The following is a 13834-nucleotide window of genomic DNA, read 5'->3' as shown; positions in this document are numbered from 1 at the left end:
AGGAAACATTCGATCATATGAACAACAAGGGAGTCAGTCCATAATAGGGGCCTCCTTTGATTCTTGATAAACAGTCACCACCTTGTTCCTCCATAACCTGGGGCCAGAGACAAAAGAAACCTTCTCCCTTATAGACCTGTTTGTCTTTCAGCCTTCAAAAAGTCAAGGGTTACCTTACCTTTAGCCTCAAGGGACTCAGAATTGAAAGTTAACTGCCATATGGTAGCAGAAGAAAAAATAAAATAAATTAGAAAATTAATTAAATAAAAATAAATAAAAGTACAAGACACCATCTATAAAAGAAGATAACCCAAACAAGTCACTCAGTAGGAGAGGTACTTAGAGTTGTTTTTCCAGCTGTTCTTAGCAATCAAATCCAATTCCTTGATGTATTATTAAGGTAAAATGTTACTATATTCAATCCTGTGTGAATACCACACAACCAGCCTGCTGTATCTCTATAATTAACAAGATATTTATTGAACACCTACTACATACAGGACACTCACTCTAGACCCACCATCAGTAAACTGCATCTGGCAGGCCAGATTAAGACCACTCATGTTTTTCATCTGGGAAACAAAGTAGGAATGATATTTACATTTTTAAACTGTTGGACAAACTGCCCTCAGCCACTCTTATCAAACACTGAATGGCTCTGGAAATGAGCTTTCGCTGCAGACTTGATAATGTTTCTTAATTAATTCAATCTAAAATAACAAGGCAAAACAGCACTTCTTTGTGAAACTTACATTGTAGAAAAGTCATTTCAACAACTGCCACTGTTTGAACCAAAAGTAACGTCAACATGCTTTACATACTTCCCATAACAAGTCAAAACAACAAAATCACCATGATACACCACCTCACACCCACTAGAATGGCTATAATCAAAAAGACAGACATTAACAAGTGTTGGTAAAGAGATGGAGAAATTGAAACCCTCATACATTGCTGGTGGGACTGTATAACAGTGCAGCTGTTGTAGAAAACAGTTTGGCAGTTCTTCACAAGGTTAAACAGAGCTGCCCTGTGGCCTAGCAATTCTACTCCTAGATATGTACCAAAAGAAGTGAATACACATGTCTGCACAGAAACTTGCCCACAAATGTTTATAGGAGCATTATTCATAACAACCAAAAGGTGGAAACCACCCAAATTCCCATCAACTGATGAACAGATAAATAAAATATTGTATAGCCATACAATGGAATATTATTCCATTGGAATTCCAATGGAAAGTACTGCTACATAGTAAAATTTGGATAAAGGTCAAAAACATGCTACGTGAAAGAAGGTAGACACAAAAGACCACATCCTGTGTCTGTTTGTATGAAAACCCAGAAAATGAAAATCCATAGAAACAGAAAATAGATTATTGGTTGCCTAAGGTTGGGAGTAGCAATGAGGAGTGACTGAAAATGGGCACAAGGTTTCTTTCTGGGGTGATGGAAATCTTTTAAATAAGACTGTGTTGATGGTAACACAACTCTAAAATACATTAATAATAAGCTGTACACTTTAAAAAATGTAAAACACCAAAAGCATGGTTCACAAAAGAAAAAATGATAAATTGGAACTCATCAAAATTCAAAACCTTTGCACTTCAAAAGACACCATTAAGAAAATGAAAAGGCAAGCAATAGGCTAGTAGAAATATCCACATATCAAGTATCTGGCAAGGACTTGTATCTAGAAGGTATAAACAATTCTTACAATTCAACGATAAAAATACAATAAAGATAATAACTCAATTCAAAAATGGGGAAAATATGTGAACAGACACTTCACCCAAGAAGATACACAACTGGCTAATAAGCACACAAGACGATGCTCATCATCATTAGTCATTAAGGAAATACAAATTATAACCACAATGAGTTATTTCATACCCATTTAGAATGGCTATGATAAAAAGACAGACAATAACAAATGTTGGCAAGGATTTAGAGAAACAGAAACCCTCCTACATTGCTGGCGGAAAAGCAAATAGTGCTGCCATCATGGAAAACAGTTTTGCAGTTTCTCGAAAAGTTAAACATAAATTTGCCATATGTCCCAGTAATCCCACCCTTAGGTATCTACCAATAAGAAATGAAAACATAGGTCCACGGGCAGACTTGTACACAAATGTTCTTAGCAGCTAACATTAGTAGTAATAGCCAAAAATTGGAAACAACCTATCAACTACTGAGTAGACAGAAAAAGTGTGTTATATCCATAAAATAGAATACTGTTTGGAAATAAAAATTAATGAGGTACGGGTACATGCTACAATATGGATGAACCTTAAAAATACCATGCTAAGTGAAAGAAGCCAGGCACAAAAGACCACATATTGTAGGATTTTATTTAGATGAAATGTCAAGAATATGCAACTTTATAGAGACAGAAGGTAGATTAGTCATTACCTGGGGCTGGGAGTGGGAACAAGGATTAACTATAAATGAGCATGAAGGATCTTATTGGGGGAGTGAAAATGTTCTAAGACTGATTATGGTGATGGTTGCACCACTCAGTAAAGTTACTAAAAATCATTTAATTATACATTTGAACTGAGTGAATTTTATGGTACATAAAATACATTTCAATAAAGCTGTTAAAAATAAGAAAAGAACAGTAGGGGAAACTGGGTGAAGGGTACACAGGAATTTTGTACTACCTTTGCGATTTTTCTATAAAGCTAAAGCTATTCGGAAATTTTAAAAATCAAATAAAAATTAACAAGAATATGCTTGTGGGTTGATATCAATATTTGGCAGTACCTATCATTGTGAAAAGACATTTACAAAGATGAAATAAGAAAATCTCATTACAGATCAGCATTAACAGATGAACACTTGACATGATTTTTAAGATGGGGAACTCTGTGAGCCCCAATTAAATAAAATGTTATCCCCCCCAAAAGAATTCCATTATTTCTACTAGTAGTCCTATATAACAACAACAACAACAAAAAAGTACTCAACTATTGTTTTATTTTGGATTTCATCAATAAACATTTGTTGAAATTTGTTTTCTCTCTTGTTATATAAGTGCCTATAAATTATCCGCAATTCTGCCTTTTGGCCTGCAACGCCTAAACTATTTACTATCTGGCGCTTCACAGAAAGTTTGCCAAGCCCTGCTCTACACCATAACAGGATAAATATAAACATAATCAGTCTCTTTCTTGAGTGTATTCTTATCATTACCTAGTTTTGGCATAAAGCCCTCTTGGATATGCCCTATAAAGGATAAGCCTTGCATCTCTTTGGGATTTCCATAAATAGAAACACTATTAGCTTAATATTTCTAGCAAAGCCTCAGTGTCATCATTATTATCATGACATTAAAGGGCCAACACCATACCACAGTATCAAGATGACTCTCATCAAGTTGTGATGTCACCAGGCCATGGACTCACCGAGGTCAATTAGATATCAAGTGGCTCCTATGGCCTCACACCCTGCCTTTGGCATCACCCTGGCACATCACCTTACTACGGAGTCATATGCTATCACTGCTGTGGCAGAATTCTGCCCTGATGCCACTCCGCGAGATGTCAGAATAATTAACCCCTACTTGTTTCCACTCCTTTGGCGGCGGCAGGGAGGGGGAGGGTAGCCGCCGCCACCCGCACGAGCCCAGGAGGTAGCCCTCAGCTCCTACTGTTGTCCCTTCCGCCTGCCACTGCAGGTCAGGGCCCCCGTGGGACAGGACCCTCAGGCTCCCATAACTCTCTTGCCAGGACCCCGCACCCGTTTCTCGCGGCCGACTCAATGGCCCAACAGCGACCACCCACCCAGGTTCCACACGAAGCCGCTCCCCGTACCTGACTCCATTCTCCAGCTGTCATCCTGGGCCAATTCCACCGGCCACTTGACTACGGCGGCCGCAAGGGACCCTGGGACCTGTAGTTCCGCGCTGCTAGGGGCAGAGTCGGAGAGAGCGGTAAAGGCGCCTCCCCGCCCAGAACCGCGCTCAAACTGCAACTCCCAGAGGCTCCCCTGGGTGGGAAAGAAGCAAAGGAATGAGGAAGACCAGTGATTGGTGGAACTCAGCCGGCTCTTTTGATTGGCAGTCATAGCTGGCGACGTGAGGCGGCAGTGGGTCGCGCTTCCCGGAGATCCTGGGAAAGAGACATGGAGGGGTGTGTGTCTAACCTAATGGTCTGCAACCTGGCCTACAGCGGGAAGCTGGAGGAGTTGAAGGAGAGGATCCTGGCCGATAAATCCCTGGCTACTAGGACTGACCAGGTAAAGCAGCGCTGGGGCCTCTCCGCAGGCGGCGGCGTCGACGAGGCCCAGGGTGGCTGCCTGGCCCAAGGGAGGCCGTTTCCGTAAGGGCCAGATCCCCGCCCCCGCCGCCCCATCCTTAGCCGGGGTCACCTCAGGACTCGGAATCGGGCGGCGGGAGCTAGCCCCGCAAACCTCAAATATTTGGGGGAGGAGGGGCGGTACTTAGCTCGCTGAATTTTGGATATTTCTAGAACGTTTACCGCGTTTCTCAGAAATGCCCAATCTTTGAGCTACCCGTGGAGGAAAGCTTTTTTTTTTTTTTTTTTTTAATGGGTTTCTTTACTTTTTACTCGTCGTTTTATTCCATGAAACACGTGTAACCGAACGCCAATTCTGTGCCAGGCAGTTTGCTAGGAGCTGGGGATACAGTCGAGTGGAAGAAGCAGACGTTAATAAAGTAACCCCAAATCACACGTCCGGTAACAAATTGTGGTGACTACTCTGGAGAGAAGTTTACGTGGTGCTTTCAGAACACAGAATGGCAGGACCTGATTTAATCTCCCTTAAAAGAGCGAATGTTGTGATAATTGAAAAGGTTTTGCAGAGGAGGGAAGGTTGGTTAGATCTTGAAGGATGAGTGGGATTTTCCTGGGGCAGTGAACGGGCATTCCTAGGCAGAGGCAGAACAAAAGTGAATGGACTTTGGGAAGTGTTTCTGCTCAAAGGACCCTCATGCTTTCACCCCGAGTTTCTAGAAAGATTCACGGTGACCTCAGCAAGCCAACAAATATTTATAGATTGCGTTCTTTATGACAGGTACCATGCTAAGCACTAAGCAATACAGTGTCAGGGATTTACAAATCTCCATTTTGTGTCTTTGGGAAGAGTAAAGTCACGAGACTGACTCCTGGGACTTTTCTTTATTGCTCAACCTGAAAATGGCTTTACCTTAAAACCTAATTTACCTTCATGATGGTCTGATAATATTTAATACTCGAAATTTAAGTTAATAATGTCAAATTAAGATTTAATAATCTATTCTTCATTGAGTCAGTGGAATAAAAAAGAGGGAAGCTATTCCAGGTCAAGCGACTTTAAGAACCGACAGTCATATGCAAATTACGGGCCTTGTATGGAGCCTGATTGAAAGAAGCTAACTATTAAAAAACATTTGGGGGACAACTGGGGAAATCTGAATACCAACTTTTAGATGTTATCAAGGAGTTAGTGTTAATTTTGGTAGGTGTGATAATGGCCTCATAGCTCTGTTGGACAGCATCCTTATTCTTTAGATACTGAAATATTTAAGGATGAAAAATCATGATATTTAGGATTTGTTTTTAAAAACCTCATCGAGGAAATGAAGTGAGGCAAATATGGCAAAATATTAAATCTAGGTGATAGACATATGGGTTTCTATTATAGTATATTTTTATGTGTTTGAATTCTTTTGTAATAAAGTTTAAAATACCACTTTCTTTTCCATAGAGCTAAGAAATACAGCTGTCACTGCAAAAAAAGAAATTCCCTTTGAGAAACACAACTAACTCCTGGCTTATTAGCTTTTTGAAGTAATGTTGCTCTCTAATTTTGTGTGTGGTATGCTTTTTAAATGAATCTATAGATAATCTCAACTAGTTTTATGAACGTTTCTTTCCCATAAGGTTCATTCATTCTTTCCAGAACATCTGGAAATTTCAATGTCAGACGGGTTTATGGCCCAGTTTCACCATTTACTAGCTGTGTGACCTTGGGCAAGTTGTTTAGCCTGAGGAGTCTTAGTTTCCTTATCTGGAAAATGGGGATAATGTCCATTGTGCAGGATCATGGAGATTAAATGAGACAATGACTGCAAAACTCCCAGCAGAGTGCCTGGCATAACAGTACATAAATAACGTCACAGTAAATAGCCAAAGGTCTATTTCTGCCAAAGCAGTGAAATCAGTCTCGTGCTCAACTGCTTTCGAGGCCGGATTCTGCCCAGAATTACATTCATCAATGGGTTCTCCCCCATGTTACTGAAACCTTGGTCTCTCTTACAGTAGTAAGTAATATGGTGTAAGTTTACCTACCTGAGGATCCCGTGCTCTCCATTTCTTGTTCCCAAACTATAGGCTTTCTGGCCCCAGTATTAATCTTTTTTGGCATTCTTGCTTTCCTTCTTCTATTTCTCTTCAAGAACGTTGACCGTCTTGCTTCTCTGTTTCCCATGCAGGACAGCAGAACCGCGTTGCACTGGGCATGCTCAGCCGGACATACAGAAATTGTGGAATTCTTGCTGCAACTTGGAGTGCCAGTGAATGATAAAGATGATGTGAGTCCTAGGCAGAGTTGATAAAGGCCCGGTTATCTTTAGACTCCAGACTGGTGTTTACTGAGGACTGAGTATCAAGCTCACAAACAAAATTGTAACCTTTATGACTAGGCAGTTAGTTACAGCAGGGCCTTGGTGACCTCACACAGGTCTAGTGGGTGCATTATTTTAGAATGTTGGTTCTGCCACTCATACCCCATAATTTAAGGTTAACATGCAGATTAAGGCTACAAGACTACAAATCCTTTTTATTATGTTGGAAGGCTTTTTTTGTGTGAGCACTGCCTGAATACTCAGGGCCTGGGTATCCTTTTGTTGTTGTTACACAGAGATTTATTGTAATGGTATTGGTTATATTAAGATAAAACTTGGTGAAGAATAAGGATGGAAATGTTTTGTAGGCAAAGATGCCTTTTCAAGGATGCTCACTGAAGGAATATTTATAATAGCAAAGAAATAAAAACAATTCAGTGTAGGATTGGTTGAATACAGTAGGCGTAGCCATATTAATAAAATAATATGCAACCAATAAAGTCAAGAATCCAAAGGACAGAAAATTCTCACAACAAGGCAAGAAGTGGACATTGTGGGAAATGCAACTCACAGAACTTTATATCCTATAATCCCAATTGGAAAACACATTAGAATTACTCCTATATCATTATTTCTGTGTTATGGGATTATGGGTGGTTTGGCGTCCCTCTTGTATACATCTACTTTCCAAATTTTCTGCAGTGTTAAATGAGGGGAAAAGAAGGTTATTTATTTTTTTTTTAAATCATTCACATACAGCTCTTTGTAAACCCTACGTACATGTCAGCATTAATCCCTGTGCCTTCCCCCCTCTTTTTTGTACCCCCTACCTCTTTCATAGGCAGGTTGGTCTCCTCTTCATATTGCTGCTTCTGCCGGCCGGGATGAGATCGTAAAAGCCCTTCTGGGTAAAGGTGCTCAAGTGAATGCCATCAACCAAAATGGCTGTACCCCCCTACATTACGCAGCTTCCAAAAACAGGCACGAGGTAGGCTCCCGTTCCTTGGCTCCTCCTCTTGAGTTCCGAACCTGTACACAAACACAACTAGACGTCTGCATTGTTTTCTTCCCCGGGGTTCCAGATCGCTGTCATGTTACTGGAAGGCGGGGCTAATCCAGATGCTAAGGACCATTATGAGGCCACAGCAATGCACCGGGCGGCAGCCAAGGGTAACTTGAAGATGATTCATATCCTTCTGTACTACAAAGCATCCACAAATATCCAAGACACTGAGGGTAACACTCCTCTGTAAGTGACAAGTAGCGGTCATTTGTGCTCTCCTTGACATTAGCCTGCTTGCACTAATTCTCACACGTCGTTTCTTTTTTTTCTGCTTATAATCATAATACATGTGTATGAACACAAAAGTATAAGGATAAAAGTTAAAATTGCCTCTGTACTTTTCATATATTTCCTCCCATTCTTTTGTATGCAAATATGCATATTTAAAAAAGTTTTTTTGCAAAATTGGGATCATACTATGTATGTAATTATATCCTGTTCCTTTAACCTCATAGTATATTGTGAGCATTTTCCAATGTTATTAAATATTTTTTTTTATTAAATGTTTTTAAAACATTTTTGAATGGCTATATACAATTCCATTTTATGGATGTGCCAGGATTTAATCATTCCTCTGTATTGTTTAAGCTTTTTTGAGTTTTCCATGAATACAAATCATGCTACATTGACCAAGTTTATACAAAAATCGTTGGCCATATTGTTGATTATTACCTTAGTATAGTCTCCTAGAAGTAGGACTGCTGAGTCAACGAATACACACATTTTGAGACTATTGCTATATATTGCCACATTGCTTCCAGAGGAGTTGTATCACTGTACCCGCCCGACAGCAGGTTTGAGAATGCCTGTTACCCCCTCACCAACACGGAAAATAGCCTTCTGTTATATCAGACGTGGTATATCAAGTTGTCATTTGCATTTTTTTATTATCAGCGAAGTGAAACATCTTTTAATGCCTCCAACTAATTAGATTTCTGCTCTAAATTAGAACCTGTTGTGTGTCCCTTTCTCTGCTTTCGGGGAATTTATTTTTTGTGATTTTTTTTTTTTAAGTGCACTTGACGTGCTAAAAATATTAGTTTGCTGTGTTAGTCAAAACTATTTTTTCCCAGTTTGTCTTTTCATGTTCATTATTTTTTAATTTTTTTATTTTTTTTTAAAGATTTTATTTATTTATCTGAGACAGAGAGAATGAGAGGGAGGAGGGTCAGAGGGAGAAGCAGACTCCCTGCCGAGCAGGGAGCCGGACGCGGGACTCGATCCTGGGACTCTAGGATCACGACCTGAGCCGAAGGCAGTCGCTTAACCAACTGAGCCACCCAGGCGCCCCTGTTCATTATTTTTTTTAAAGAACAAAAGTTTTTCAGCTTCTAAGTAGTCAGACCTATTAATCTTCCCTCATGACTGGAAAGTCCTTTCTCACCCTGAAATTAGTTAAATATTTACCTGTATTTTACTGTAGGTTTTTAAAACAAAAAACAAAGACATTGCATTGGTTTTGGTTGAGAGTTCCTGTTCTTCATGTAACTAGATCCATCTGGAATTGATTCATGCCTATGACCTGAGGCCATCCTCTGCCTTGGTATTTTTTTCTGCAGTACGTGGCTATTTTTCTTCCTTAGTGAGTGGTGACTTTTTTGAACCAGAAATTCTGAGTCTCCTTTTTAGTCTAAAGTGAGATTCAGTCTTTTTCAAGTATTGTTTTCTTAACTCTTTGTTTTAAAAATCTTTTCTTTAGTCCCGAGTGACTCTGTTTAGAAAGACTTGCCCATGCTAGCTCTTTTCACCATAACAAGGAAGAAACCTAGGAGTCAGGCAGGACAGGGTCCCGGGAAGAGCCTAGGATTTGGGGATAGCTAGATGCTGTTTACTCAATTCAAACTCAGCCACTTAACCAACTATATTAAATACGTACATTAAGTAACTTGGAGAAGTAACTTAACCTTCCCGAGCCTTAATTTTCGCACCTGTAATATGAGGATAATAATTCCGTCCTCACTAGATTGTTGGGAGGCTTAGATAACATGACAGGTAAAGTGCTTGATACCCTGCCTGATAAACCGTTAGTGCCTGCTGAGGTTTCCCCCTCAGTTACCGCCCAGCCCTGTCAACAAAGGTAAGGACTTCGACCTCTGCCACAATTTCAACTGTGAAGTGGGGATAATTACCACCATGTTAACTTACAAGGTGGATGTAAGGATCAGATGAGATAACAACACCTTTTAAACTGCTTTTCCAAAATTCCAACCACACAAATTGCTGTTAGCAGATTATGAGCTGGGGCTTTTCTAAATTGTAGCCCCAAAGTATTGGGTGCCTTTGGGGCAGACTACTCTGATCTCCATAAAATATGGAAGCTGTTCTTAGGCTGGCATTTAGATCCCTTCTTCGATGGTTGTGTGTCCAGAATTACAATACGTGATCTGGTACCATAAGGCTGTTCCACGGAATTTTAGCTTATGAACAGTCTTTCCCTTGCAAATCGATCTTTCCTTTCCTAACTAAATATTCTAATATTATACCACCTAGTAATATGCAGTTCAGACCACCTATCAGGAAATTCTCATTGTTACATAGAATCGGTAGGGAGTAATCAGTCTTTGTGGTCCTCAATTTCAGACACTTAGCCTGTGACGAGGAGAGAGTGGAAGAAGCGAAACTGCTGGTGTCCCAAGGAGCAAGCATTTACATTGAGAATAAAGAAGAAAAGACACCCCTGCAAGTGGCCAGAGGTGGTTTGGGTTTAATACTCAAGAGAATGGTGGAAGGTTAAGCAGCTTGGATGTATTCTTCCTGTGTATGTTTCTGTGGTTGTCCCAGTGTCCTGGAAACTCATGTCCTTGTGCACAGTCCATCGTCTGTGAACAATGAAGTGTTTTCGTCTTTAAAGTCTTATAAATGTGTCGAATATTGTTCCTGCTGAGGTCTTTGTTCTAAGCTTACAACTAGCTTGCCAGGCATTGAATAACTGTTGAGGTTGTTCTACTCTTGTTGTATATTATGCCATACCGAATTTGGGTTAATTTTGAGTTAGTTGGTTCTGTGGCTTTGGTGCGTCTTTAGCACCCTCTCCTCTGAGGCAGAACAACCCCAATAGCACCACGCTGTTTGTCACGTGTTTCTAAGTAGGTTCTTGAATGTTCACTGTCCAGTTGAAACACATCCTAACTTGTCTCTCAAGCTCACTCAGAGGCCTATACCAAAAATTTCTGTTTTTTCAACAATACGCTTTGATCTTTTTGTTTTGGGAGGAATACATATATATTTTAAAGGACCAAATTTTTAGTTGGAGGCCATGCTATCCAAGTTCAGAATTCCTAAACACTAAAATAATGAAAAATAAGAGCCTGTGTATCCATGTATCTTTTTAATGAGCTCTTTCCCTCCAAAATAAAATGTATTGTTTTTTAAAACAGAAGTTTTAAAGTACCTATAGTAAGTCATCCTGTATTGGGAAGAAATGTCAAACTTGTGATATGTAACAAAAATGTATTTTGATTTGTATTTCAGAAACAAAAAATAAAATGTTGCGAGAATCTCCCGGTTTCTCTTTCAAATCAGACATCCCACGTAAGCCTTAAAATCCTCCATAAAGACATTTCTCAGTTTTGCTAGCTCTAATGTCAATAAAATTAGCGAAGCTTGAGCTGCAGCTAAAATCTTTAAAAATAGTAATCTTCTGAATTGCTAATTAATTGTGAGCAAAGAAAATAAGTGTAACCTTGATCTCAATTTAGGGAAACAACGTAAATGATTGCTATTGTCATAAAATCTAATGAACTCCAAGTGACTCTTCAAATTATTTTTTTAATTCGAATCTCATGCTGCAAATATTGCTTAAAATAAGTGATCCTAGTGAGCCCACAAACTTGCATTAATTGTGGGTCAGAGACTTAACTGCCAGTAGCTGAAATGAGTTCTGTAAACACAAACGGTGTCGTTGATAATGTAAAACCTTTACATAAATATTTTGGGTGCTGATCTTTACAAATGTTAATCAGGGAAGCATCTTCTTATGCAACTAAACGTTTGTTTATTGAATGCCAGGGATAGAATTGATGACAGGGGAAATAATTTCTTTCCAGTGGTTTTTAGCCGTGAACAGAGAGTAAAGTCGTATCTCATCTAATCGGGCCTGTTAGGTCCGAAGGCATTTACTCTTCATAAACACTGACTTTCTTGTCTGAGGTAATCGGCTTCTTGGGTGTGGAAGAAAACTGATCTTAGTTCTTTAATAAGAAACAGATGAAACCAAGCCTCAGTTAATTTGTAGGCTACTGGCATTTTATAAATATCAACTATATATTATAAGGATATTAATGGCCTTGGATACTGATCAGATTGTTATCTGTTCATATAGGAAACCCAGTAGAGATGAAGGTGATTCAAGGTCAGCAGGTTTTACAGTTGCTTCCAAATGAACTCAAGAAAGATGAGAATTTCAGTTGTAAGCTTAACTGAATATAAGCTGAAAGATGCAGGTAAATAGGAACAGTGGAAAAAAAGTGTAAGTATCTCTTGGAGGGAATCCACAATTTGAGGGAGTTTCTGTGATACTCAGGGTAAATCAGCGTTTTACTTCATAATCTTTGACTTAGCAGTTTAACCGAATGACCCCTGTGTTCCGATTTCCCCATTTCTTAACTCAGTCAACTACAGTGAGGTCATGACATGGCTGTGTCTGCTGCTGTTTCCGTATCATGTCACGCTGTCGCGCCCCCAGGTCAGTCTGCGGGCAGGTGTGATACGGTGTGGGGGCTCTTTACTTTGGGTTCTGTGGCTCCAGTGTCACAGTTCTGACTGCCTGAAATTGCAGACATTTGTATGTCCATTTTTCTGGGAAGAGGGTTCTTTCTGTAGCTTTCACCAGATTCTCAGAGGGATCTGTGACTCCCCAAAAGGTTAAGAATCTCTGGTCAAGAGAAAAAAAGAGTATTGAACCAATTAGCGGGGGATGTGGTTTTTACAACAGTATAGTTCTACCACACTATAGTTCACAAACATTTATAATCCATTCTCCACTGCAGCCTTTAAGAAGGCAAAAAATCATCTCCCATGTTACAGTTGAGAAAATACCCAGAGCCAGAGGAATGGAGCTTTCCCGGATCCTGGTCCATTTTCTGTCTGCCTCTAGTCAAAAACTGGACCAAATGGAAAGTACTGTGGCATTTTGATAATAAACTAGTAGTTGTAACACCTTCACCCTCCCCCCCACCTGCTTTTCTTTACTTTGCTGGTTTGTTTTTGGTTTCCTGGAACCTTCCGTAACATCTCTAAGCCTTTGTTTTGTCTTGTTGAAACCAAAGCTTCAAAGACAAGATTATTGACTATTGATTGGTTTGAAGCTTTCATGAGACCCTCTGACCTGTTTTCCAGCACATAGACATTGTAAAACAATCTTTTATTACTACAACTTTGGGTTTGTTTCACTGATATTAATTTGTTGCTGTTGAAAGAGCATTACACTGGGATCTAGTCGACTCGGTATAATCTCAGGCAGATAGATTATTTTCTCTCACTCAGGGAGTCTCCTCTGGGGATTGGGTGGGGATACATAGGAATGACGCAACTTTTTAAACGTTTACCCCTTCCTGTCTCCCCAACTAAGAAGGTAACTCTCTTATTATCTCCCCCCTCCACCTCATCAGAGTCAGGAGTGGGCCATTGTGTGTGTTATGACCCTCAACGTATGCTACAGTTGAAAAAGGTTGAGTGCTATTCTCCCAAAGCCTCCTCCTAGCTCTTCTAGCTTTTCTTACTGAAAGCTCATCGAGCCCGAGTTACACAAAGGCCAGGGTAAGAGCTGCAAATAGGAACTTCCCAGTGTGTATTGGGGGTAGAGGTCACCTGGTACTCTGAAGGCCATTGGAGATATCAGTGCACGTGATTTCTTAGCTATTGGTCAAGAATCACTATGTTTTAGTCCCTTTTTCTCACAGAGAAAGGAGGCCTATAATTTGGAGGCCCTCCCCTGTGCAGTACAAATTCCAGCCTTCCTCACCTGCTGTCAGTACACTACTGTTGATAACATGCAAGAAATTGTCATAGTTAGCGAGGCTGTAAACTCCTCGGGGACAAGAGGTAGCTCTAATTCTGCTCATCATTGTGTCACTGGCCACAGTACCTGGTTCATAGCAGCCGTTCAATCCATTAATACCCAACGGATGACGGAATAAACAGATGAATTTGAGGAGAATAAATACCTACAGCCAAAAAGCTATTCTGTTGACTTTAGCATATCCC

General features: G+C 40.0%; 2 protein-coding genes across 4 annotated transcripts in view; one reads left to right on the top strand and one right to left on the bottom strand.

Annotated features, from left to right (window-relative positions):
* The window catches only part of ATG4A (autophagy related 4A cysteine peptidase), a 54011-nt gene extending 49944 nt beyond the window's left edge, over positions 1 to 4067 (bottom strand). For both annotated transcript variants that reach the window (XM_045881314.3, XM_064574462.1), the window contains exon 1: positions 3815 to 4067. In XM_045881314.3, the coding sequence (XP_045737270.2) occupies positions 3815 to 4067 (253 nt within the window). The remainder of the gene's footprint in view (positions 1 to 3814) is intronic.
* Positions 4068 to 4104: 37 nt separating this feature from the next.
* PSMD10 (proteasome 26S subunit, non-ATPase 10) lies at positions 4105 to 11127 on the top strand. Of its 2 annotated transcripts, none has more exons than XM_045881345.3 (5): positions 4105 to 4238; positions 6436 to 6534; positions 7409 to 7555; positions 7650 to 7737; positions 10211 to 11127. In XM_045881345.3, exons 1-5 carry the CDS (start codon positions 4125 to 4127, stop codon positions 10216 to 10218), a joined length of 456 nt encoding a protein of 151 aa, XP_045737301.1. In that variant the 5' UTR covers positions 4105 to 4124; the 3' UTR covers positions 10219 to 11127. The 2 variants fall into 2 exon arrangements, with proteins under 2 accessions (XP_045737301.1, XP_045737293.1); XM_045881337.3 differs by having other exon boundaries at positions 7650 to 7816.
* The last annotated feature ends 2707 nt before the right edge of the window (positions 11128 to 13834 follow it).

Source organism: Mirounga angustirostris, unplaced genomic scaffold, assembly GCF_029215605.1.
Source record: "Mirounga angustirostris isolate CCGP_5_RB_7025 unplaced genomic scaffold, mMirAng1.0.hap1 SCAF_11, whole genome shotgun sequence".
In the NCBI taxonomy this organism is placed as follows: Eukaryota; Metazoa; Chordata; class Mammalia; order Carnivora; family Phocidae; genus Mirounga; species Mirounga angustirostris.
The sequence above is the reverse complement of the archived record's forward strand: the minus strand, read 5'-3'. Positions and strand labels throughout refer to the sequence as shown.

What these genes read in the sequence shown, in the direction of transcription:
- PSMD10 (XM_045881337.3), top strand. Translation starts at nt 4,125, where the DNA reads ATGGAGGGGTGTGTGTCTAACCTAATGGTCTGCAACCTGGCCTACAGC. An exon ending in CAGTGAATGATAAAGATGAT is followed by an intron (nt 6,535 to 7,408) that starts GTGAGTCCTAGG and finishes CCTCTTTCATAG; the next exon opens with GCAGGTTGGTCTCCTCTTCA. An exon ending in ACTGAGGGTAACACTCCTCT is followed by an intron (nt 7,817 to 10,210) that starts GTAAGTGACAAG and finishes CCTCAATTTCAG; the next exon opens with ACACTTAGCCTGTGACGAGG.